This window comes from Diachasmimorpha longicaudata, unplaced genomic scaffold, assembly GCF_034640455.1.
Source record: "Diachasmimorpha longicaudata isolate KC_UGA_2023 unplaced genomic scaffold, iyDiaLong2 ctg00000099.1, whole genome shotgun sequence".
NCBI classification, from domain to species: Eukaryota; Metazoa; Arthropoda; class Insecta; order Hymenoptera; family Braconidae; genus Diachasmimorpha; species Diachasmimorpha longicaudata.
The window spans coordinates 139657-164589 of record NW_026973919.1 but is presented as its reverse complement, the minus strand read 5'-3'; the positions used below and the strand labels follow the sequence as shown (position 1 = coordinate 164589).

The 24933-nt window shown below is 45.1% G+C and overlaps 3 protein-coding genes across 3 annotated transcripts; 2 read left to right on the top strand and 1 right to left on the bottom strand.

Annotated features, from left to right (window-relative positions):
* Positions 1 to 1772: 1772 nt before the first annotated feature.
* Positions 1773 to 6698, top strand: LOC135171758 (uncharacterized). The gene has a single exon (XM_064138331.1). It carries the CDS (start codon positions 1773 to 1775, stop codon positions 6696 to 6698), a length of 4926 nt encoding a protein of 1641 aa, XP_063994401.1.
* A 1627-nt stretch (positions 6699 to 8325) lies between these two features.
* Positions 8326 to 14038, bottom strand: LOC135171756 (uncharacterized). The gene is made up of 2 exons (XM_064138330.1): positions 12520 to 14038; positions 8326 to 12449 (listed from the first exon to the last, which is right to left on the bottom strand). Exons 1-2 carry the CDS (start codon positions 14036 to 14038, stop codon positions 8326 to 8328), a joined length of 5643 nt encoding a protein of 1880 aa, XP_063994400.1.
* A 1713-nt stretch (positions 14039 to 15751) lies between these two features.
* LOC135171755 (uncharacterized) lies at positions 15752 to 17213 on the top strand. Its single transcript, XM_064138329.1, has 3 exons — positions 15752 to 16786; positions 16862 to 17091; positions 17171 to 17213. Exons 1-3 carry the CDS (start codon positions 15752 to 15754, stop codon positions 17211 to 17213), a joined length of 1308 nt encoding a protein of 435 aa, XP_063994399.1.
* Positions 17214 to 24933: the final 7720 nt, after the last annotated feature.

Here is a 24933-nt window from a genome sequence, read left to right as displayed (position 1 = left end):
CTCGCCCCAGTCTACCGTGGACAGCCATCGAGAGCAGTAACGCGTAAATCTCCTAATTCTACCCCAGTACATCACCTAAGTGAATCCCCAAGTGCATCTCCTTCAGAGATAAAGGGTCTATTTCTACCTTATTAAGCTATTCAACAAATCAAAATAAGTGTGAATCAAATATTCAAGAACAACTCAGTAAATGATCAATTAAGTGTTAAATATATGTGTAAACCCTCGACTTTGGTGGCACGTGGCCCCAATTAAACTTTTATACAAAAGTGAATAACGAACTTAATTTCACCCGGATTAATCCTGTCAGATCCTTCACCTGATTCGTCACCCACATCCACCCTACAGATTAGAACCTCCCCAAACAATGTCTTGTGACAAAAGGCCGTAAATCCATTTGTTTAGTTGATAATCAAGAAAACGCGGTTATTGCGCCGGATTCCGCGAAAATCGCGAGCTATCCCCTCGGAATTCCGACCGCGATTGTTTATTATTAATTATCTCGATAAGAGGCTCTTTTACAGGATTTTGTCAAGAGACCTTGTTTGAAACGTAAACAGAAAATCGCCAGGTTTAGCATCAGAACAATCGAGAAAATTCGGACGACCTTGAGGGCATTGAAATTCGGGGCCAGTTCACGCAGAACAACCTAAAAGCATTCAGTTCGTTACGGGAACTCAATCAGAGCAGTCCTCATCTATAAATTGTGTCTAACGTCCCTATCGAGAAATTAGAATCGGGCGTTTAGATATTTTGTAAGGAACGTATAAGTTCATCGGGTTTTTGAGTACATCATCTATTAAAACCTTATTTTGTCAATTTATCGGAGTGTTAGCAATTCAGCGGATTATTATTGAGATACGCAACGTTATAAATTTCCACGAGGAATAGTTTGTATAATCAGGACACAAGGCTCACGCCTAATAAAAGTACATCAGCAATAGGTTTAGTGGACCATTTGTGTTAAAACATTATTTTCTACCACCAATTGTCCCACTTCCCCTAAATCCCGGCAAAAAACATAGTCACTCCTCAAACATTGGTCCTTCGAGCCGGATTAGGGGCATAGTGAATAATTAGAGTGGTAGAAAACCTCGTGGAAAATCGACGCCACGTCGATTAGAAAATTATCGGGGTTCACATAAGAAAATCAACGGACAGAGATTTCGGGTCAATATTCGTGGTTTATTAGAGTCAGTGCCGAATTCCTTGAGGTCATAAACTAAAAGTAAACACGGCTCGTTGTAAACACCGTGAGTGAAAAACCGAGGTCCTTCAAATTGGCCGAGCGAACCTAGCCGAGTCCAGCAGACGTGAGACACATCAACACACCGACACAGCGAAGAGCACAGTCGGTCGGTAACCTCACACAACGGTCACTTACCATGGACAACCAAATCACGGAGCAGCGCAGCAGCAGCGATTCTCAAGACGACCAACAATCAGATGAGTCTATTCAAAGTGTTGTTCCAACCATTTCAATATCTGATTTATCTCATAATGCACATTGCAGCAAGGACATTCCGAAACCTATGTCAGAAAATCATCGAGAATCGGAAATTCAAATCAAAAAAAGGATGTCTGAGGTACCCCCGCTAGGACAATTGAATGGATCTCAGCGATTTAAATTGCAACAGATCGAGTTGCATTTAGATACCCTCAATCATACCAATCAAGAACTTCATCAAGCACTGGAGAGTTGAAGTCTACCCCCACTCACGTGCGAGGAGTTGAATGGGTTGGAACGAACTATCAACGCGGATTGGAAGGAGATGCTCGACGTTCATACGAGTTTAAGCGACGAGTTAAATCCAACTCAAGAGGACATCATGAAGGAGACCTTCCAGAGCGCAACAGTCCTGAAGAGAGAGTGTCTCAGGATGATCTTTCGTCTAAATGGAGAGTTGCAGAGAAAATCAGCTCAGAGCAACTCAACCTCATCAAGTCAGTTACATCAATTAAAGCGCATCAGCTTACCTCCATTCGATGGGAGGCACTCAGAATGGAAACAATTCAGTGACCTGTTTCAGTCATTGGTAGGAAAAGATCAATCCATCCCGCCAGTGCAGAAGCTGGTTCGACTGAAAGAAGCCCTGAGGGGAACAGCTGCTAGTCTCATATCTACCTTCACAGTTACTGACGATAATTACGAGAAAGCTTGGGAGAAGCTCGTGAGGAAGTACGAGGATCCCAGATTGATCACTCAAGCTCTATTCAATCGAATCCTCAATCTTCCGAAAATCAGCAAGGCAACTGAGGAGAGCCTCAGCTCCAATTCAGCAGCCGCTCTGGAGACAATGGACCAGCTTGTAGCCATGACTGGTCTATCCAAGGAGCAGCTTATCGAACAGATGATCGTACATCTACTCAGGAAGTCGCTGGACACTGAGACATTAAGAGCCTGGGAGCTGTATGTGGGCAGCTCTAAGGATTTCCCTACCTTGCAAGAAGTCACTAGCTTCGTTGACTCTTGCGGTAGAGGTATCAACGCTGGCTCTAAGCTACATGCAAACACAGAGAAAAATCATCAGAGTACATCAGCAATGCATCATCGAAAGAAGAGCGCTCTCGTCGTAGCGAGTGCTCAGAAAGAGCCAGGACAAACCCCAAAGGATTTTTCAAAGGACAACTGTGCCTTCTGCAAGGAGGCACACTTCATCTCCAGCTGTCCTAAATTCATCGATCTATCACCTGAGAAGAGGAATGAGGTGGTGGCCAGCAAAAGGCTGTGTTTCAATTGTCTTGGACCACATCTGTTCTCCAAATGTAAGAGCAGCAAGACTTGTTACACCTGCAAGAGAAGACACCACGCCCTCATTCACGGCGGAAACTCCTACACTGGAAGTGGAGGGGCTGAACGAAGACTTTCCACAGCAGGAGACCAACCAATCGCCGGACCCTCGCATAACGGAATAGCACGAGAAAATTCATCAACATCAATCATCAATGAGAAGATCAGTGAGCCAACGGAGAAAATCATCGAGGAAGGTATCATCAATCAGGAAATCAGTCAGCAGAGCAGTCATCATTCTTCAGGAGATCATCAGCACGTACTGCTTGCAACAGCACAAGCCAAAGCTTATTCAGCAAAGGGCTATTCACTCCTAGCAAGGATACTAATCGATCAAGGCTCAGAGCTATCGTTCGTCTCTGACTCTTTAGTGCATCAGCTTCAACTTCAACGGAGGTCATCATCAATAGAAATAGCAGGAATAGGAGGAATCAATTCAGGTCGCACGAGAGGAGTCGTTTCAATACTTCTCCAGGCAGTTCATACCACGCAACAAATTCAAATCCACGCACATATTTTAAAGAAGCTAACCGCAAGACTGCCATCGTTCTCGTGTTCGACAACCGGGATCAACCACTTCCGAGGTCTTCAGCTAGCTGATCCTGGCTATCTTACACCTGGTCCAATAGACATCATCATAGGGGCGGACATCTACGGGCGGATCATCGAAAACAGAGTCGTCAAGCCCAAACAAACTCACCTAGTTGGCCAACAAACGATTTTCGGTTGGATAATAACCGGGCCAATCGAGAATCAAGGTTGTTCACCGAGAGTATCCCTAACGGCCGTAAGGAACTCATCGAACGAACAACTATTAGAGCTATTGCAAAAATTCTGGACCCAGGAGGAGTTACCATATAACTCACATCAAGAGCTATCACCAGAGGAAATCGAGTGCGAAGAATTCTTTAAACGCACACACTTCAGAGATATCAAAGGACGGTACATAGTGAGACTACCCTTAAGGACATCAGCAAAAGTGCTAGGAGAATCGAGATTCATTGCCTCAAGGCAACTCCAATCAGTCACAAGGCGCCTCAAATCAAACGAGGCCTACGCCAAACTCTACACAGAATTCATCGAGGAGTACGAGTCACTTGGACACATGAGGAAATCAGCGGAGAGCACAGAACCCGCAATAGCCTATTATCTACCGCATCATGGGGTTCTGCGCACAGACTCAATCACAACAAAGTTAAGAGTTGTGTTCAATGGATCAAGTCCAAGTTCATCGGGGTTGTCGCTGAACGACATCCTCTACCCTGGTGAAAAACTTCAGGTTGACACAATGAACGTGCTGACCTGGCTTAGAAGACATCGGTTCACATTTGGAACGGACATCGTGAAGATGTTCAGACAAATAGCAGTGCATGAAGACGATTGGGATCTACAAAGGATTCTGTGGCTTAACGAGAATCATGAGCTCATCATCTATAGACTTACCACAGTAACCTATGGACTCAATTGCTCTCCATGGCTCTCACTTCGAGTCCTTCAACAATTAGCCGAAGACGAAGGACATCGCTATCCAGCCGCAGTCGAGACTCTCACCAAAGGCCGTTATGTAGATGACATTTACGGCGGAGCAGACACAGTACATCAGCTTAAAGAAATCGCTTGGCAGCTACAAGGTCTCTGCGAAGCAGGAGGATTTCCCCCACAGAAGTGGAGCACCAACTGCCCAACGGCGCTGGAAGATTTAGGTTTATCAACTAATTCATCACCTATCCAATTCGAGGAGTCTATTACTAAGGTGCTCGGACTGTGCTGGCACCAATCGAGTGACACATTTCGTTACAAATCCAAGGAATTCACCTCAGAGACCTTTACTAAGAGATCAGTGCTATCAGAGATAGCCCAACTATTCGATCCATTAGGATTTCTAGCTCCAGTCGTCGTACGAGGCAAGATGATCATCCAGGACTTATGGAGACTCAAAATCAATTGGGATGAATCACTTCCTCAGGAGTACGTTCGAAAATGGAGAAACTTCAGAGAAAATATCAATGAACTAGAGAAGATATCTGTACCCAGATGGCTGAGAATCTCATCAAACACATCGGGCATCGAGATTCACGGATTTGCAGATGCATCAACCGTTGCAATGAGTGCAGTGGTGTATATCCGTTGCAAGGAGATCAACAAACCAGCATCAGTGACAATGGTCTGCGCTAAAACAAAGGTGGCGCCTCTCACACGTATGACCATCCCCAGACTCGAGTTAATCGCAGCTGTACTGCTCACTCAGCTAGTGGTCACAACGCAGAAGATGCTGGAATTAACAGACGAGAAAATTCACCTGTGGTCTGATTCAGCAGTAGCACTGGCTTGGATCAGGGGCCACTCATCACGATGGAAGGACTTCGTTCAAAATCGAGTAAATAAAATTCAGGAGTCACTTCCCACCGCTACCTGGAGGCACATCAGTGGAAAGGAAAATCCAGCTGACTGCGCCTCCAGGGGAATAACAACGAGGGAATTATCAGAGCATAAACTATGGTGGTCAGGACCCGAGTGGCTAACTCAAGAGAATGACCACTGGCCATCATCACCAATCGACATTCCAGAGGAAGCAGCAATAGAAGCAAGAGCAACTCCAGCTCATCCAGCAACAGCAATGCAGGTTAAAGAAATTGCGGCAATCCTCAATAAATACTCAACACTAGAGAAAGTCCTACAAGTATCAGCCACAATAAGTAGGGCAATCAAGAGATTTAGAAGAGAAGAGGTCCCCCAGTCACCTGTCCTTACAACTCAAGAGCTCAACGAGGCCAGGATATTCTGGGTAAAATTAACACAAACTCAATATTTTGCCTCTGCTTACAGGATACTTGTGAGAGATCAACAACTGCCAAAAAATCATCCAATGGCTAAGTTGACGCCAATAATCAATGAAGAGGGCATCATCAGACTTGGTGGCCGCCTCAAAAACTCTCTATTAGACCCTGACGAGATTCATCCAGTTATTTTACCTCGTCAGTCTCGCCTCACCACATTAATTATCGAAGAAGCTCATCGGAGAACCCTGCATGGCGGCACTCAACTAACACTAGCCTACACCCGCCAGAAATATTGGATCATCGGAGGACGAGGAACGGTACGCGCGTATATTTTACGCTGCGCCATTTGCACCAGGCACCGAGCAAGAAGGGCGCAGCAACACATGGGCCAGCTACCAGCCGTAAGAGTATCTCCGACGAGAGCGTTTCTCCACACGGGAGTGGACTACGCAGGACCCCTTCCCATCCTCAAATGGCGACCCACAAACGCTCAACCCTCACGGGTACATATTGCAGTATTTGTGTGTTTTAGTACATCAGCAGTCCATTTGGAGTTGGTTACAAGGGAAACGGTAGAGGGATTCATCGGAGCCTATAAGCGATTCACCGGAAGGAGAGGTATCCCAAAGGTCATGTACAGTGACAACGCAACAACGTTCACCGGAACGTCCAAGGTCCTCACCAGGCTCTACAATCAGCAGACCGAAGAAAATCAGCAAATCCAAGCTGCCCTCGCCACGAATGGGACCCAGTGGAGCTTTTCACCGCCTAGAGCCCCCCATTTCGGTGGAAAATGGGAGGCAGCCGTTAAATCGACGAAGCATCACCTAAAGAGAGTCCTCGGGCCATCGACATACACCTACGAGGAACTCAATAGCGTCCTGGTTCAGATAGAAGCCTGTCTGAACTCCAGGCCAATCACCCCAATGTCGGATGACCCAGAGGACCTACAAGCGCTCACCCCAGGACACTTCCTGATCGGTGAGCCTCTGCAACTAGTTCCAGAGCCATCACTAGTCAATGAGAATCCTATCAAGCTGCAGAGATGGAATCTAGTCACGCAGAAGGTTCAACAATTCTGGGCCAGGTGGTCCAGAGAATGCCTTCAAAGATACCAGGCCATCTAGAAGTGGAATCAACGGAGAGAAAACATCAAGGTCGGGGACATGGTTCTCATGGTAGATGAGGACTATCCACCCGCACAATGGCCAATCGCAAGAGTTATAGCTGTTCATCCAGGAGCTGACAGTTTAACAAGAGTAGCAACTGTCAGAACATCAAGAGCAGTCGTTCCAACAAATCAGAACGGCACACCCATCATCGAGAGAGTTAGCAGTACGAGTATGACGTTCAAGAGACCTATCGCCAAGCTCTGTCTCTTACCGACGGATCCACCACCAGCAGAAACTCCTCCAGAAGATGAGCCAGAGCCAGAGCCAGAGTTAATCGACGAGTAAAATTCAACGAAATAAATTCATATGAACATTTATCAAAACATATTGAGAGAATTATCAACGAAATTCATCATCCCTGATGATGAATGCCCCCGGGATGTTTGAAACGTAAACAGAAAATCGCCAGGTTTTAGCATCAGAACAATCGAGAAAATTCGGGCGACCTTGAGGGCATTGAAATTCGGGGCCAGTTCACGCAGAACAACCTAAAAGCATTCAGTTCGTTACGGGAACTCAATCAGAGCAGTCCTCATCTATAAATTGTGTCTAACGTCCCTATCGAGAAATTAGAATCGGGCGTTTAGATATTTTGTAAGGAACGTATAAGTTCATCGGGTTTTTGAGTACATCATCTATTAAAACCTTATTTTGTCAATTTATCGGAGTGTTAGCAATTCAGCGGATTATTATTGAGATACGCAACGTTATAAATTTCCACGAGGAATAGTTTGTATAATCAGGACACAAGGCTCACGCCTAATAAAAGTACATCAGCAATAGGTTTAGTGGACCATTTGTGTTAAAACATTATTTTCTACCACCAATTGTCCCACTTCCCCTAAATCCCGGCAAAAAACATAGTCACTCCTCAAACAGACCTTTCTTGTTGTAAATTAAATTTACAATAAAAAAGATCTTTTGACAAAACCCCGTAGGGCTATTGCGTAATGAGATAATTAACATTTAAATAATTAGCTTTGGAACGCCAAGGGGGATGCCCGCGATTTTCAGAATTTTTCCACCAAAAAACACGTTTTGCCAATTATCCTGTAAACAAATGGGTTTACAACATTTTGTCAAGACCGTTTTTTTGCCAAAAATTCAATTTTACACATTAATGATCTGTTTAGTTGAGGAACGTTGTTTTGGGTGGTCGGGCGTCGGAAAAATTGGGATTGGTGTAGTGAGGTGCAATTGAAGATACACGACACTAAGTTATAAAAACTTCGTATATTTATTGTCACTAATTGTAAAAAACTATACAAGTTTCACAAAGTTCGTTGGGTTTCACCCGTGTGAAATCCTGGATCGTTGGTATTCTAATTGTAGTTGAGAGACGTTGGTAAATGCGCAATTATAGAATTACGTTGACCGGTACGTTGGAGATACGTTGTAAGACTGATTTGGGGGGGGGTCTCAAGTTCGTGACCGAGACCGATGACCAGTGACCCGATGAACCCCGGAAGTATCCGAAATTCATCGATCACTTGTCGTTGAGTTGGGGGGCGTTTTTTAGCTATAGTTTAAACATCCCGCCCGCATTCATCAGGCGTGATGAATCCTCTGTTGATGGTAATCCCTAGTTGTCATCTTGTTGGTCTGCTGGTGTTGGGTCCGTTGGTAGCAAGCAAAGTTTTGCTATCAGTCTGGTGTATTGATGTCGTTGAACCCGAATGTTCTGTGTCGATGGTGATCCATCTGGATTCGTTGGGACTTCTGGTGTTGCTGTGAGCAGTTCTGCAACTCTCACTAGTCCATCAGCCCCTGGCCTTACCGCAATGACTCGCGCCAGTGGCCAACGTGCTGGAGGGAGATCATCATTGATCATCAGGACCATATCTCCCACCTTGATGTTGCGTTGCTGTTGATTCCACTTGTAGATGGAGTGGTAACGTTGAAGACACTCCCTGGACCATCTCGACCAGAATTGTTGTATTTTCTGGGTCACCAGATTCCATCGTGTGATTTTGTTGATATTTGTGTTGAGTTGAGATGGCTCCGGGAGTAGTTGAAGAGGTTCTCCGATGAGGAAATGCCCTGGTGTAAGAGCCTGAAGGTCATCTGGGTCATCTCTCATTGGAACAATAGGCCTTGAGTTGAGACAGGCCTCGATTTGTATCAGGATCGTGTTGAGCTCTTCGTATGTTAACGTTGTTGTTCCTAATACTCGTCGTAGATGATACTTCGTTGACTTTACAGCGGCCTCCCACTTGCCTCCGAAGTGAGGAGCATTTGGTGGGATGAATTTCCACTGGGTTCCGTTGGAAGCAAGAGCAGCTCTAATTTGTTGGTTATCTGGAGATTCTTGGTTGTATAGTCTGTTGAGTTCGTTGGCTGCTCCTTCGAATGTCGTTGCATTGTCACTATACATGATAGCTGGAATGCCTCGCCTTCCAGTAAATCTTTTGTATGCTGCGATAAATGCATCCGTTGTTTGTCTGTTGACCAGTTCAAGGTGAACAGCTGAGGTTGTGAAACACACAAAAACAGCTATATGAACCGATGATGGGTGCGCGTTCGTTGGTCTCCACTTCAAGATTGGAAATGGCCCTGCATAGTCTACTCCAGTATGCAGGAATGGTCTTGAAGGCGTTGCCCTAGATGTTGGAAGTTGACCCATTAACTGTTGGGCTCGTGTTGCCCTGAATCTGGTGCAGATAGCACAGCGCAGAATTGATGCGTGCACTGACTTTCTGCCACCAACGATCCAGTATCGTTGTCTGATATGAGCCATGGTGAGTTGAACTCCTCCGTGGAGTGTTTTCTGGTGAGCTTCGTTGATGATGAGCGTTGTCAGGCGAGATTGTCGTGGTAAGATAATTGGATGAGTCTCGTCTGGATCAAGCAATGAGTTCTTTAGTCGTCCACCAAGCCTGAGAATTCCTTGATCATCAATTCTCGGGGTGAGCTTGGCCAGTGGATGTTGGCGAGGTAGTTGAATATCTCTGTTCAAGTTCTGAAACACAGATTCAAAGTATTGGTGTTGTGTTACCTTAACCCAGAATGTCCTCGCTTCGTTGAGTTCTATCGTTGTTAATATTGATGAATCGGGCGTTGGTTGTCGTCGAAGTCGTTGGATGGCTCGATTCATCGTTGCGGTGACTTGTAATACTTTTGATAAAGTAGAATATCTGTTCAGGAACTCTGTCAGTGGATGCTGCCTAGCTTCAGCAGCTACTGGGTGAGCTGTTGCTGGTCTCTCTTCAAGAGAGACTTCCGTTGGAGCACTGGTTGTATTTTGTGGCCAGTCTGACGACGGTTTTGCTAGCCAGTCAGGCCCTTTCCACCAAAGGTGATGTTCGTTGAGTTGACTCGGTGAAATGCCACGTGAAGCGCAGTCAGCAGGGTTGTAAATCCCACCAACATGTCTCCATACGGCTGTTGGTAACTCTTCCTGGATTTTCGTTACTCTATTGTGAACGAATTCCTTCCATCTCGATGGATGGCTGTTGATCCATGCCAAAGCTACTGAAGAATCAGACCAAAGGTATGTCTCTCCGTTGATTTCCAATGTGCGTTGTGCCCAGCTGACAATTTTTGTTAGCAGGAGGGCCGCGGTTAGCTCCAGGCGTGGAATCGTCAGCTTTTTCAGTGGTGCAACTCTTGTTTTTGCACACACCAAGCTGATTGTTGGTGGTTCGTTGTCTCGTTGAACTCGTAGATAAACGACTGCTCCCATGGCAGCTGTTGATGCGTCGGCAAATCCATGTATTTGTACGTTGATGATAGTTGGCGATAGATTTAGCCATCTTGGGATGGAAAGTTGATTTAGTTGCGTGAGTTCCTCCCTGAACTCTTTCCATCTTCGAACGTAGCCGAGTGGAAGTTGATCATCCCAAGCGAGTTTAAGCAGCCATAGTTCTTGGATGAGTATTTTTCCTCGGACAATGACTGGTGCGATGAATCCAAGAGGATCGAAAATTTGAGCTATTTCCGATAGCAGTACCCTCTTGGTGAATCTCGTTGAGTTGAATGTTCTTGATTTATATTGGAATAAATCTGTTGCTAGATGCCAGCACAATCCGAGCGTTTTGGTGACTGCTTCCTCGAATTGCACTGTACCTGCCGGTCCCGTTGACAAGTTGAGCTGTTGGAGTATCTCTGGGCGATTACTGGTCCACTTTTGAAGTGGAAATCCGCCCGCCTGGCAGATCTGTTGAAGTTGAATTATCATTTCTTTGAATTCTCCCTCAGAGTCCGCTCCACCGTAAATGTCGTCGACATAACGGCCTTTAGTTAGCGTTAGCACTGCTGCAGGGAATCGTTGACCTTCATCGTTGACGAGTTGTTGAAGAACTCTCAAAGAGAGCCATGGAGAGCATTTCTGTCCATATGTGACCGTTGTTAGTTGATATGTCACAAGTTGTTGATTTTCGTCTATCCAAAGAATGCGTTGAAGATTCCAATCGTCAGGGTGTACGTTAATTTGTCGAAACATCTTAACGATGTCGGTGCCGAAGACGAGTCGATGTCGTCTCAACCATGTGAGTACATCCATTGCATCCACTTGGAGCTTTCCGCCCGCGTGGAGGATGTCGTTGAGTGAGATACCCGTTGATGTCTTGTTGGAGCCGTTGAAGACTACTCGAAGCTTCGTGGTTAACGAATCTTCCCTCAGAACCCCATGATGTGGCAGGTAGTAGTTTGTTGCTGGTTCTGATACTTGTTGTATACGTCGCATGTGATCAAGTGCTTCGTATTCGTTGATAAAGTCATAGTAGAGTTTGCTGTAGTCAGGATTAGCGTTTAGTCTTCGTTTCACCGACTGGAGCTGACGAAGCGCTTTATTCCTCGATTCTCCGAGCGCGGCTGTTGATGTGCGAAGTGGCAGTCGCACAATGTAGCGCCCAGAAGTGTCTCGTTGATGAGTGCGTTGAAAGTGTTCTTCACACTCTAATTCTTCTGGGGTGAGCTCGTTGGTTGGATTTGTTGAGATTGGTGGTTCTTCCTGGACCCAGAATCTTTGTAGAAGCTCCGTTAATTGTTCGTTGGAAGATCCCCTTGCCGCGGATAAGGAGGTCCTCGTTGAATACTTTGTGTTGCATAATGGACCCGATATTGTCCATCCGAATGTTGTTAGTTGGCCAACTAATTGATCATCGTTGGATTTTTCAATCCCGTTGCCGATGATTTTCCCGTAGTTGTCAGCTCCGATAATTATGTTGATAGGTCCAGGTGTTGAATAGTTCTCATCTGCCAGTTGAAGCTGCTGCAGTGATCCGATTGATGCAGATGAGCATGAGAACGTTGGTAACCGTGAGGTTACCTTTTGCAGGATGTGGGCGTTGATCTCAACTTGTTGAAATGGCTGTTTCGTTGATTGGAGCGTGATTGCCACAATCCCTCTCGTTGAACATGCGTGTTTTCCACCAATTCCGATGAGTTCAATCGTTGAATGTCGTCGTTGTAGTTGAAGCTGATGAACCAGGCTTTCCGAAATAAATGAAAGCTCTGAGCCTTGGTCGATGAGGATTCTGGCGATCGTGTAGAATCCGCTTTTGGAGAATGCCCTGGCTTTAGCCGTAGCCAAGAGCACTAGTCGCTGATCCGTTGATTTGTGGGAGAACTTAGCGTCCTCTGCGTTGACCGACTTCCGTTGAGTCGATTCTTCGACTTGACTCAGGGGGGCGTAAATCCTCTTGTTAGCCGTTGAATCTGTTGAATCCTCGTTGGATCTAGTTGACTGAGTTGATGTTGGACGACCTGTTGAAAACGAGTGAGGATCAATGATCTGAGTGATGAATGAAAATTATAATAAATCAAACACTCAAACCTGATTCCTCCCTCGTTGATTGTTGCTCTGGACCGCTGTTGATTGTCGATGTCGGTGGTCTCTCTCTGTCTGTTGGGTCCATGTGCAACAGCGTGTGGTGCCTGTGTTGACATTTCATGCAAGATTTAGTGCACTTGCATCTCGTCACCAGGTGTGTACCGAAGCAGTTGTAGCATAGTCGTGTTGTTGACAGATGCTCTAGTTTTCTCTGCGCTGAGAGGCTGAGAAATGATGGACACTTTCCAATGAAGTGCTTGGCGTTACAGTACCCACAGCAATCAGCAGGCTTAATATGCTGAGGTTCCTTTCGTTGAACTGTTGCTTCGGCGGCATGATAAACGCGTGCTCGAGGTGGTGATTTTCCACGTTGAATTTTCTCTTTTGGCCGTTGATGAACCGTTGGTTCGTGTTGATCATCTGGAGTCATGCCTCTTGCTGTTGACTCCAGGAAGTTGACTAACTCCTGCAGAGGTATGTAATTCGTTGATGTTCCCAGCCTCTGTTCCCACGTGGTGCGAGTATCAGCCTCCATTGATCGTTTGAGCAAGTGAAAAACGAATTGATCGCCCAAATCCTCTTTGGGAATCCCGGCGGTGCTGATAAGGTGGTCCACTGTCTCACGAGCAATGTGTGCGTTGGTTATCATGGCCTCGTCGTCTCCCTTAGCCATTGGCCGCAAGTTGAGCACCCTGTTGAAGAGGTGTCCGGCGATGAGACGTGGATTTTCATAATGCCGTTGAAGTTTGTCCCATGCCTTCTCGTAGTTGATGTCCGTAGCAGTGAAGGACGAGATTAGCTCAGCTGGGGGTCCCTTAAGAGCCTCCTTCAGCCTCACCAGCTTTTCTGCAGGCGACATGTCTGGTTTTCTCCCAACCAGATTCTGAAACAGATCAGAAAACTCTTTCCACTGGGAAAATTTACCTTGAAATGTTGGGAGATCGATTCTTTTCAGTTGACTGGTCGTTGTTCTACCCGCGGATAATTTCTCCTTCGTTGATATCTCCCCTTTGAGTTTCCAGATCCTCTTTAGCGTCTGACGTTTCAATTCTCCTGTTCTGAGAAATGCTTTTCCCGTCATCCAGCTGTGATCTGGGGGTAGATTAGCAATCAATGCCTGCGATCGCTCAGCAAATTCGATCCAGGCGTCCTTTAAATACTCCTCATGGCCGTTGAGTTCCTCCAGCGTTGTATCTGAGGCTCTTAATTCCCTCAGTTCCTCATCAATTGCGTTGAATTCTAGTATTCTGTCTTGCAAAAACTCTAGTTGATTGTTTGTTCCTGTTGAGAGCTGCGTTGGTGTACTTGAAGTTGATGGCATCGTTGCAATTTCAGACTTCCTTGTCTTGATAGTTGAGATGTTGACTGAAGGAAAAGTTTCCACTGCAGTTGCCCAGTCTTCATGCTCCTGTGTGGTTGGAGCTTGCGTCTGTGGAGGGTTAACGACGATCGGAGGTACGGGGTTGATCCCGACGTTGATTTCAATGGGTTGGGTTGGCTCGTACTCTCTATCATCTGCCATGTTGGTAACTGATAACTACGTTACCGACCGTTGAGCTGTACCGACCGCTGCGTTGACGTTGAGTGGGGTGCGATCTCACTCGTTGAGCACAGTCCCAGTAAGTGGGGGACTGCTGGCGAAGTTGAGCGAAGTGGGCCGAGCACTCCCGAATGGTCACACGCGCGGTTAGAGAAATTTGAGACCCGATGGAATGTAAACAAAGTCAACACAAAGGGTCGAGGGCAATAAATTCTTATTGTTCTCACGTTGGGATTATCGTTGGAATGTTGTTGGGTTTATCGTTGGAATGTTCCAGAATATTCCACGGGTCGTTGATTTCACTATAGGACTTGGCGTCCTTTTTGGTTTCGTTGAAATTTCACTGCACTTTCACAATTTTTCACTGTTTTTTACCGCACGATCCGGCTCGAAGGACCAATGTTTAGTTGAGGAACGTTGTTTTGGGTGGTCGGGCGTCGGAAAAATTGGGATTGGTGTAGTGAGGTGCAATTGAAGACACACGACACTAAGTTATAAAAACTTCGTATATTTATTGTCACTAATTGTAAAAAACTATACAAGTTTCACAAAGTTCGTTGGGTTTCACCCGTGTGAAATCCTGGATCGTTGGTATTCTAATTGTAGTTGAGAGACGTTGGTAAATGCGCAATTATAGAATTACGTTGACCGGTACGTTGGAGATACGTTGTAAGACTGATTTGGGGCGGCTCTCAAGTTCGTGACCGAGACCGATGACCAGTGACCCGATGAACCCCGGAAGTATCCGAAATTCATCGATCACTTGTCGTTGAGTTGGGGGGCGTTTTTTAGCTATAGTTTAAACAGATCTTATCGAAAAATCGCGTAGATGTCTTAGTTTAATAATTAATCGCGGATTGTTGTTTAAATTTTACATCCAATTATTACATAAACAAATGGATTTACGGGACCCGCCATAAGACATTTGTTGTACACAATTTGATTCTTTGATAATCAAGAAATCGCGTTTATTATTTAACGTGTTTATTATTATTTCGACAATTTTAAACATTAATTATGTAATTTAATCACCCCCTCTACCCCCCCCCAAGGTTTGTCCTGAAATTGGCAATGATTGAGAGAGAAATATCTTCCCCCCCCCCTCTCTTCCTCTCACTAGCGGAATGGAACGTCCGTCCGTGGAGAAGGGGAAGCACGCACACCGCTTACCCGCGGCACACGGACGTACAGCCGCGCAAAGCTCGCGCCCCATTGGCCGGTCTTTTCACCCCCATATCTCGATAGGGGTGCGTCGGGGCGAAAAGTGGAAAAGGACTTTTCGGTTCCAAACCACCCCCCAAACACGCCGGTGCACCCTTCACAATAAGATAAAGAGGACCCTGTATATATATACATATCTTACGTCGTGTATGCTACGTCTTTTTGTCCTCGTAGAAAAGGTAACCCTCATACTGCACATTAGAATGACTTCTAATAACAAAATAGATACTAATCTTCATGAGTTATTCATGCCCTATCTCTCTCGTATTATTCTCCTCTTCTTAGCGCGAATACTTCGACGCCCATCGTTCCAAAACAAAATAGACCACCGTCAATATTTACATAGCACCCATTGAAAAATTAGCGATTATTTCAAGGGTTCCTTTGAATTAAAACTATCAATTTGTGACCCATAATTCATCCCGAAAATTCCAACCGTTGTTCAGTCGGATGGCAACTTCCGCCAAGTAAACCATGACAGCTCTAATGACTAAAACAAATCGCGGACGGGAGAAATATATTCATAACGCTCACATGTTTACATTTGATAAAATGAGTGCCAATGGAGAAAGAAAATTTTGGCGATGTGAATTTAAAAATGACTGCAAAGCGCGAATCCATACCTCTGCAGCTACAAATGAAGTTGTGAAAGAAATAAACGAACATACACATGGCAATGATATCGCGTTTGTGCAGGCTACGAAGGTCAAAGAAGCCATGAAAAGACGAGCTGCTGATACACCTGAAACTCCAGCACAAATAATAAATAATTCATTAACGGGATGTCCTAGCTCAGTCAAAGCTAAGTTACCAAAAAAAGATTCATTACGAAAAATAATCGAGCGAGTACGTAACAAAGTAAATGCAGTTCCACCGGCCCCAGCAAATCTCGAAGAATTGATCATACCAGATAATTATAAGAATTACGTAATTACTGATGGCGACGAGATTAAATTTTTGCTAGCAGACAGCGGTAATAGTGCAGATCGTATTCTTATTTTCGGTAGAGAAGATAATCAAAATTGGAGCCAATATATGAAGACTGTTTTCATGGACGGGACCTTTAAACAATCACCACCTCTGTTCTCACAAGTCTATGTAATCCTCGCTGCACGTGGGAGATTTGTTTTTCCAGTACTCTATGCATTATTGCCAGATAAACGTGAATCAACTTATGATCATCTGTTTCACATGATTAAAGAGCTATGGCCACAATTTAATCCTAACAATATTTCCATCGATTATGAACTAGCAGCTCATAATAGTATAGGACAAAAGTTTTCAGAAGCAAACATTTTTGGATGCCTATTTCATCTGACAAAAAACGTGAAATTAAAACTTGGAGAAGAAGGATTAATAAAACATTATAATAATGAGCCAGAGTTTGCTGTGTGGGCGCGAATGATCCCAGCTTTGGCTTTCATACCAATGTCACATATTGAGACTGCTATTGAGACACTCTATGACATCCTCCCTGACGCTCTTCATCCAGTCCTACAATATTTCGAGGTATTAATTTAGTTAATGACATTCATATAATTTTCCAACCATAACATACATGAACCTTTTCATCTATTTTTCCAGGATACTTATATGGGACCCATGAGAAGAAATAAACGTGGCAGAGCTCGTTTCCCTCCTTCTACATGGTCTGTCCATGAAAGGACTCTTGCTAACCAAGACCGGACCAATAATTTTGCAGAAGCAGCCCACAGACGTCTGCAACGAGAACTGGATGTCTCACACCCATCATTGTGGAAATTTATTGATGGATTACGAACAGTTCAGAGCTCACTTGATGCATATTATGAAGGGTATCTTCGCGGCGATAACCACCCGAAACAACGAAGCAAATGGGCCGCCAATGATGAATGAATTATCAATATTGTGAAGGACTTCGATAATCGTACTGTACTGGAATATTTACGAGGATTAGCGAACAATTTCCGCATGCAATGACTTCTAGCATGAACAAAGACTTAATCACCATATTTACTAATAGCAAAGCTTGTTTATGACATTGTGGTTTTTGATGTGTAGGCTTGAAAACGTGATGTCAAATTGTCAACAGTGTTAAAGTGAGCAATAAGAGTATCAATGATCATAAACCATTATAGGACTTTTGTATCAATAGCTTGAAAAAATATTATTGTGAAATTATCAGAAATTCATCTATTGATTCATTAGTTTTCCAATTCTATTTTTGAATTTTTTCCCCAACAAATCTTTTTTCATAAACCAATTCGAAATTCCCAGACATTTGCAAATTTCTGAACATTATTCCCACACAAATTGGAAATCGCCAAAATATATATGGACGCCAAAAAGCCTGCGCGCCAAAAAAACCGGCGCCAAAAAGGTGGCGCCGAGATGCAGGCGCCAAAAAATCCTGCTCCGCCAGTTTAGCAATCACAGATATATTAAAGTCTGCTCACACATGAACATATGAGCGTATGTATCATTTATGTGTTTCAGACTCATTGATCAGACTTGAGCCGACAATTTGCAGAGGGCGTTTTGTTATTTAGCGTTTAGAATGGCGATTTGCTATTCATAAATGTTCCTGGATTCATTCACTTGAGATATCAGGTTCCTCTAACCAATATGAATTGTGAACGATGTGCTTGGCGTATTTTTTATTTAAAGTTTTTTTTGTAAACAAAAGTAACCATATTTTTTTTGGAAAATAGGATCAGCCAATAAAACGTCAACTTGGCGAAATTTTTTCACGAAAGTTTTTTTGTGATTTTTTTATAGGATTTCACTCATTTTTGCAAAGCATAACAATCACTTGCAAAATAATATAAGTGTGACGTATTGGCCTCCGCCAATGCGTCGTTTTTGAAAATCGATGCCCAGACATTGGTCAGCAGTCCCACGGTGTCTTGGAGACGCTGTGGTCAGCTGCCCCAGTGTTTGGAGGATCGGTTTACTCCCTGCAACGCCATTTGGACAAAGGACTGAACAATCCAACGGATGTTTAGACCATTGTCAGCAGCCAAATGACGTCACAGCAGGGATCGAATAAAGCAGTTTCAGGGCTTTTGGCACGTCCAGTATACTGTGTGACTGTATGAGTCTTGCGTCAATGATGACAGAAGACAATATTGGTGCAAAAAGCCGTGGAACTGCTTAGATCAGCGATTTGGACTTGGAGGAGATTTAGAGACTCGCAGAGAACACAGATACCTTCCAGCAGCAGACCAGACAGGGTCTTCCACTGCTCGTAACCGCGCTCCAAGTCCAACTCATAAACATCTAATAACGCGATACCGACCCACTCGCGCAAGGAGTGTATACAATTAAGAGCAAATATATATATACATTTAATATATTCCGCGAGTGAGGTTATTTTGTGTTGTTCCCAATCCGTCACCAAGACACCCCTCCTAGAAGAGTGAACCCAATGGGCTCACCGAGATCTAGCCGGACGGGGCATGACGGCCCAGCAGAAGGGGACAAGACACAGGAGTGTCCCATCACCATCAGTCCCAAGAGGGGATATATATATACACCAGCTACTAGCAACCGCTAGTAGCATCCAGAAATATATATATATATAACCCCTTAGTGAGTAGACTGGGAATAATAAGTATCATGTGGCTATCCAAAGCACCAACAGAGGGGATAGCCAACCTCTAAACGTCACATTGGCGCCGAACTAGTTTTGGCACTCATCAGGAGATAGTGCAGAAGAATTATGTGACACTAGAAGTGGGAACACACTGAATTACGCGTACGGAGCCGACGGTCGACGAAGGAAGGAGATTAAAAAAAAATAAAAAGATAGAACCCCAACCAACACCAGAGAAAATCGAACCGACAACGCAGACCGATAGCCGAGACGGGAAGTATAGCAGTGACAACGCTTGACACCAACACCAGGAACAACCCAACGCCAAGCCAGGAGCAGCAGGAGAAATTTTGGACAGGACAACTCGCCAACAGCGGTACCGGAGACAACTCAGCGCCAAACCTAAAAAAATAAAATTATCATTAGCAGAGATAACAAACGAGATCTGGGACGACAGGATGAATATCGGACTACTGACAATCGTCATGGGACTCGCGTAAGTACTGAACAAACTTAAAAATTCCTCCTATCCGCACACCGCGATCTTTGGCCAGTCGGACCCAACGACGCGACCGACGGAACCGAGACTCGCGACCATATTTAACACACACAGAATTAAATACAATAGACATGGACGGCGCGTCAAACGAAACCACCACGGGAGGACCGACGGAACCGGTCAACCGCGAGACGATAACAAGTAACCCGACGGCAACATCATGCGTGGCAAACACGACAACCACATTCATAACCTTACAGTCGAGAATAACAGCAAGTACGGTCGCACCAACATCAGTCGGTATTCCCCAACCTTTCGCGTTCAGTTCCCCAATACCAGGGAACCTTAGACCAGAAATGGGACAGATGGGCCCGCCCTACAGAAATAATCGATCAGATTTGGGATTAGGACCATTTAGCCCTATGCTAGGAATGAATTACGCGATGGGGAGACAGGAGTTGGGACAACAATTTCACAGGGGCAATGGAATCGGTAGATCGGAAAGGGTACCCGGAAGCCCTATGTCGGAATTGAGTGCGAGATTTGGAAGGGCCAATTTCGGTCTCGGAGGACCGAATACGGTCCCTCAAAGTACCTTCGAAGACGGGAATGTAGGACAGGGAGCTTTCTCAGGTCACGCACCACAAGCTCACGGATTGGGCTTGGGATACAATCAATGGGCAGATCACGGCTACGGAGAAGATCAACGAGTGAGAAATGCAATAAGACCGTTACCGAAATATGAGGTAGGGGATGATGTAGAGAGATTCATCACTAGCCTGAATATGTCACGGAGACTTTTGAGGCCGGGAGATGAGCTAAATTTTCTGCACCAGTGCCTGCCAAAATTCGGTCCGAAAGCAAGATTGGCGGTAGAAAGCGCGCTAACAAGCATAAACTCACTCGATGACCTTGTCACAAAGCTTCGCCTATCATTCGGAACAAGGGAAAACCTACGCCAAATTCTGGGAAAAATGTCGCGTCTGTTTCAACAATACGGAGAATCGGTCACAGATTACGAAGCGCGATTCAGGGCTCTTCTATTAAAAGCACAAAGTCGACTTGACACGGATCCGACGGCAGATTACGGGATCACGATCCACGGTATTAAATTAAATATGAGGGAAGCCTTTCTCGCCGGACTCAGAAGAGACATCAAGAGCATGATGTTTCCCCTGACTCCAGCATCTTTTGACGAGGCCGTCGGACTCGCGGTCACGATCGAGTCGAAAATAAAAGAAACCGAGGATTTTGAGCAGCTATGGAGGCTGCATGCAAAACCAAAACAGTCTCAAGGGCAAGGGAAGATTCGAAGAATCGAATCAATCGATGATGACGCGATTGAGGCTGATTTGAGAGCGATGAACATCAGGTTTACAAACTCCACAAAATCCGACGGACAGAAACATGCAGTCCGAAACGAAAAGAACAAACCCGAGTACCGAGGGGGGAAACAGTCAGACAAACGGGTGACGAAACCTAACACCAACGATAACGTTTGCTACAGATGTGCCAAACCGGGGCACTATGCACGGGATTATAGAACCCCCGCTCACCTAATAAAAAAACAACAACGTCCAACGAATAAAATCGCGACTGAAGAAAAAAGAGAAAACCCAAAGAATGACCAAGAGGCGGTCGCGAGTACCAACCAAAATTTAAACTAAAAACGAGTCCAGAAGAGCTGCGCGATCTAGGACTCGAAGACATGAGCGAGTCAAAAGCGCAGAAAAAAACAATATATAAAACGGCCCATGTAAATTTCCGCGTAATGGACATACCTCCCACCCAAGTACATCTAAAGGTAGACCGAATGAGGGGTAGGGAGGGAAAATTCTTTGTAGACACAGGAGCTGATGTCAATCTAGTACGATCAGACAAACTCAGTCCGGAATTAAGGATAAATCGTGAAGACATAATAATTGTCAAAGGGGTTACACCGGGGAAATCGAGAACGATAGGGTACGTAACTCTGAACGTAGAAGGAATCGAAGACAAATTCCATGTCGTCGATTCGAGTTTTCCCCTTTCAGAAGATGGAATGCTGGGCAGGCCATTTCTGAAAAGCAGGGCAGTCAAAATTGACTACGGGGAAGACACCCTTACAATAGCGGAGGGGATACACACGTTTTTAAACACGGAATCAATTTCCCTTCCGCCTAGGACAATAAAATTGGTCTACGTCAGAGTGGGTAAATTCGACGCAAAAGTCGGTTACCTCACGCGAAGGGACATCAAATCAGCGGTGTACTTCGGGGACGCGATAGTGAAACCTAGGGAAGGTGTAGCTTTTTCATACGCGTACAATACCCGGGAAACCGCAGAACGATTTAAAATTCCATTTGTCGACTTAGAAGAAATAGAGTCAATTGCAACGGAAGCGGAAATTAAAGCATTTAGCGAATCAGAGAGTTCAGAAAACCGGTCGGAGAGAACCAACAAAATAATGGAAATGCTCCGGCTGGAGGGTCTGGATGAGGAAGAGCAGAAAGAGGCAGAAAATTTAATAAGGTATACTCCTTGGGTATATAAGCTTGATCACGAAAAACTAAAAGAAGCCAAAATACCGGGATATCAATTTAAACTAAAAGACGACGAACCCGTCGTAGTCCGACAATTCCGCCTGCCCTTCCACATCAGAGACAAATCTAAAGAAGAAATAGATACCATGCTGAAAGCCGGGATCATCGAACCCTCTGAGTCACCGTATAACTCGCCAGCGTGGATGGTTGCGAAAAAACCAGGCCACGACGGAGAGAAACGGCGGCGTATGGTAGTCGATTTTCGTCGACTAAACGAAAAAATGGTCGCGGACGCATACCCACTACCCAATATTACGGATATACTCGACCAATTAGGGGGCATGAGATACTTCTCAACATTCGATTTGGTATCCGGATTCCACGAAATCCCTCTAGCCCCGGAGAGTCGCCCCAAAACAGCCTTCTCAACCACGGGAGGACACTATCATTATACCCGAATACCAATGGGCATTGCGAACGGTCCACCAGCCTTCCAGAGGTCAATGGACGTAGTATTATCCGGACTACAGGGGGCAGGCTTATTTGTCTACACGGATGATATAGTCGTCTTAGGAAAAACTTTAGAAGATCACAGAGAAAAATATAAATCGTTCGTGGACAGACTCCATGATGCACAATTGAGCCTGCAGTCCTCTAAATGTGTATTTTTAAGGGAAGAGGTAGCCTTTTTGGGGCATTGCGTCAGCCACGAGGGAATAAAACCTAACCCCAAAACAATAGAACCCATTTTAAAATATCGAAAACCTAAGGATAGGAAGGGAATTAGACAATTTATCGGATTGGCGGGGTACTATCGGAAATTCATGGAGAATTTTGCGACAAAAGCACGCCCCCTCACTGAACTCTTAAAAGAAGAGGTCCCCTTTGAATGGGGAGAAAAACAAGAAAAAGCATTCACAGGAATAGCCCGAGAAATAACGTCATACCCCATACTACGGCATCCAGATTTTTCTCGACCGTTCATCGTCACGACCGACGCATCAGATTATGCGGTCGGGGCAATCCTCAGCCAAGGCAAGATAGGCGAAGATCTGCTTATAAGCTACGGCTCGCGAGTGATCACAAAACCAGAAAAGAACTATACAACAACAAAAAAGGAACTCCTAGCGATAATATTTGCGATTAGGCAATTCCGACCATATTTATACGGAAGAAAATTCACCCTGATAACCGATCATCAACCACTAGTGTGGCTGAGGTCAACAAAAGACCCAGAGGCCCAATTACGTCGTTGGGCTAATGAATTAGAAGAATACGATTATGAGATCAAATATAAACCGGGAAAATTAAATCTAAACGCGGACGCGCTATCGCGAAACCCGATACCTGAGGAGACAGATGAAGTCACTCAGGAGAAAACCGCCGCAATCATAACCGGAATGAACGCGCAAATTTGGGACGTAGAGGTCGGGGACGCGATATGGTACACTATCAGACCAAGTGGCCAAAGAATAGGGCCATGTGTGATCGAAGAACTATGGTCAGATAACAAAGTACTGGTCATGCGCGGCGATAGACCAGATATCGCTCGGGGGGAAAACATTGTTGCAGTGAATACCCCCCCGACAGATTGGAACACAAGCGAGACCGGGATTGAAGGGGTCTCAGCTTACGTCGACATAAAGGTCGGTGATATGGTATGGCACAAGAAATTCTCACCATATCACACGGTGGGACCACACGAAGTTATCACACTCCTTTCGCCCGATGTTATTAAAGTCATAACAGGGAATGCCGACACACACGTGTCAAAATGCCGAGTCGTCTCGGTGAACGAAGAACCAAACAAGGGTCCTAGAACGACTTCACACGGAAGCCAAGACGCCGCTCAACAACAGCCACCCCAGGATGACCCCGGTCAACCAATAAAAATCCAAGAAAACCGCCCGACAAAAAGGAAGCGAGGACGCCCACGAAAAATTCCTGTTAAACCTGGGATACGAAAACGGCCCTCGAAATTACCAGCAGTTAAAAGAAAAAGAGGATGACCGCGGAAAATCCCACTCGAAGAAATATCTACAGAAGAGGAAAATATTGCAAAACGCCCAAAAAGAAACACGCAACCTCCTCAGCCAAATGAAGAACCGGAAACAGAAAGAGAGAGCTCTAACCTCGGAAGCGAACCCGGAAGTATATTCGACCCCACACAAGAGCCAGTACCAACGTCAGACGAAGATATGGGTCGACAAACCTACCAAGAAGATAACGCAACAGCTGACGACGGAAACGAGACGACACTCGACAACCAAAACGAGATCGATGTGCGAGAGAAAGACGGAGAGAACAGCAACAATAGTCAACACCGGCAGGAGCTACAGGGGATACGCATACCTATTGACAATGCAGGATTGTCTAACGAAATACGTCTTGGCCGTGCCATTGAGAACGGAACGAGCGGAAGACGTAGCACAGGCTCTCGCACGCAAATTAATTTGTACATTCGGCGCGCCACAGGCACTCTTGTCGGACAGAGGCACAAATTTTACAAGTCAAATCACCGCGGAATTTTGTAAACTATTTAGAATTCGCCACTGCCTGACTACCGCATACCACCCCCAATCAAACGGATCCCTCGAACGCAGTCACCATGTCCTAACCGAATTTCTGAAAACCCAAATCGGAGATAGCGGAGACTGGGACAAATGGATAGATATGGCGATGTTTGCGTATAATACGAGCGTACACGAAAGCACGGGATTCACCCCTCACGAGCTAGTTTTCGGAGTAAAACCACGCGTACCCTCAGCAAGATCGATCGAGGGAATCGGAGGCAACCCCTATCGCGTATTATTCTAAGAACTAACCGAAGGACTAAAAAGAGTACGCGAACAAGCCCGGATAAACCTCATAAAATCGAAACAAAGATCAAAAAAATATTATGACCGAAAAGTGAGGAAAATACCGCTTCAAGTAGGAGAATATGTTTGGCTCCTAAAAGAGCCTAGAACGGGAAAAAGGGACGATGATTGGAAAGGCCCATACCGTATTCTAGAAATTTTGGATCGCAACAACGTGAATATCCAAATGGAAAGGAGACCGA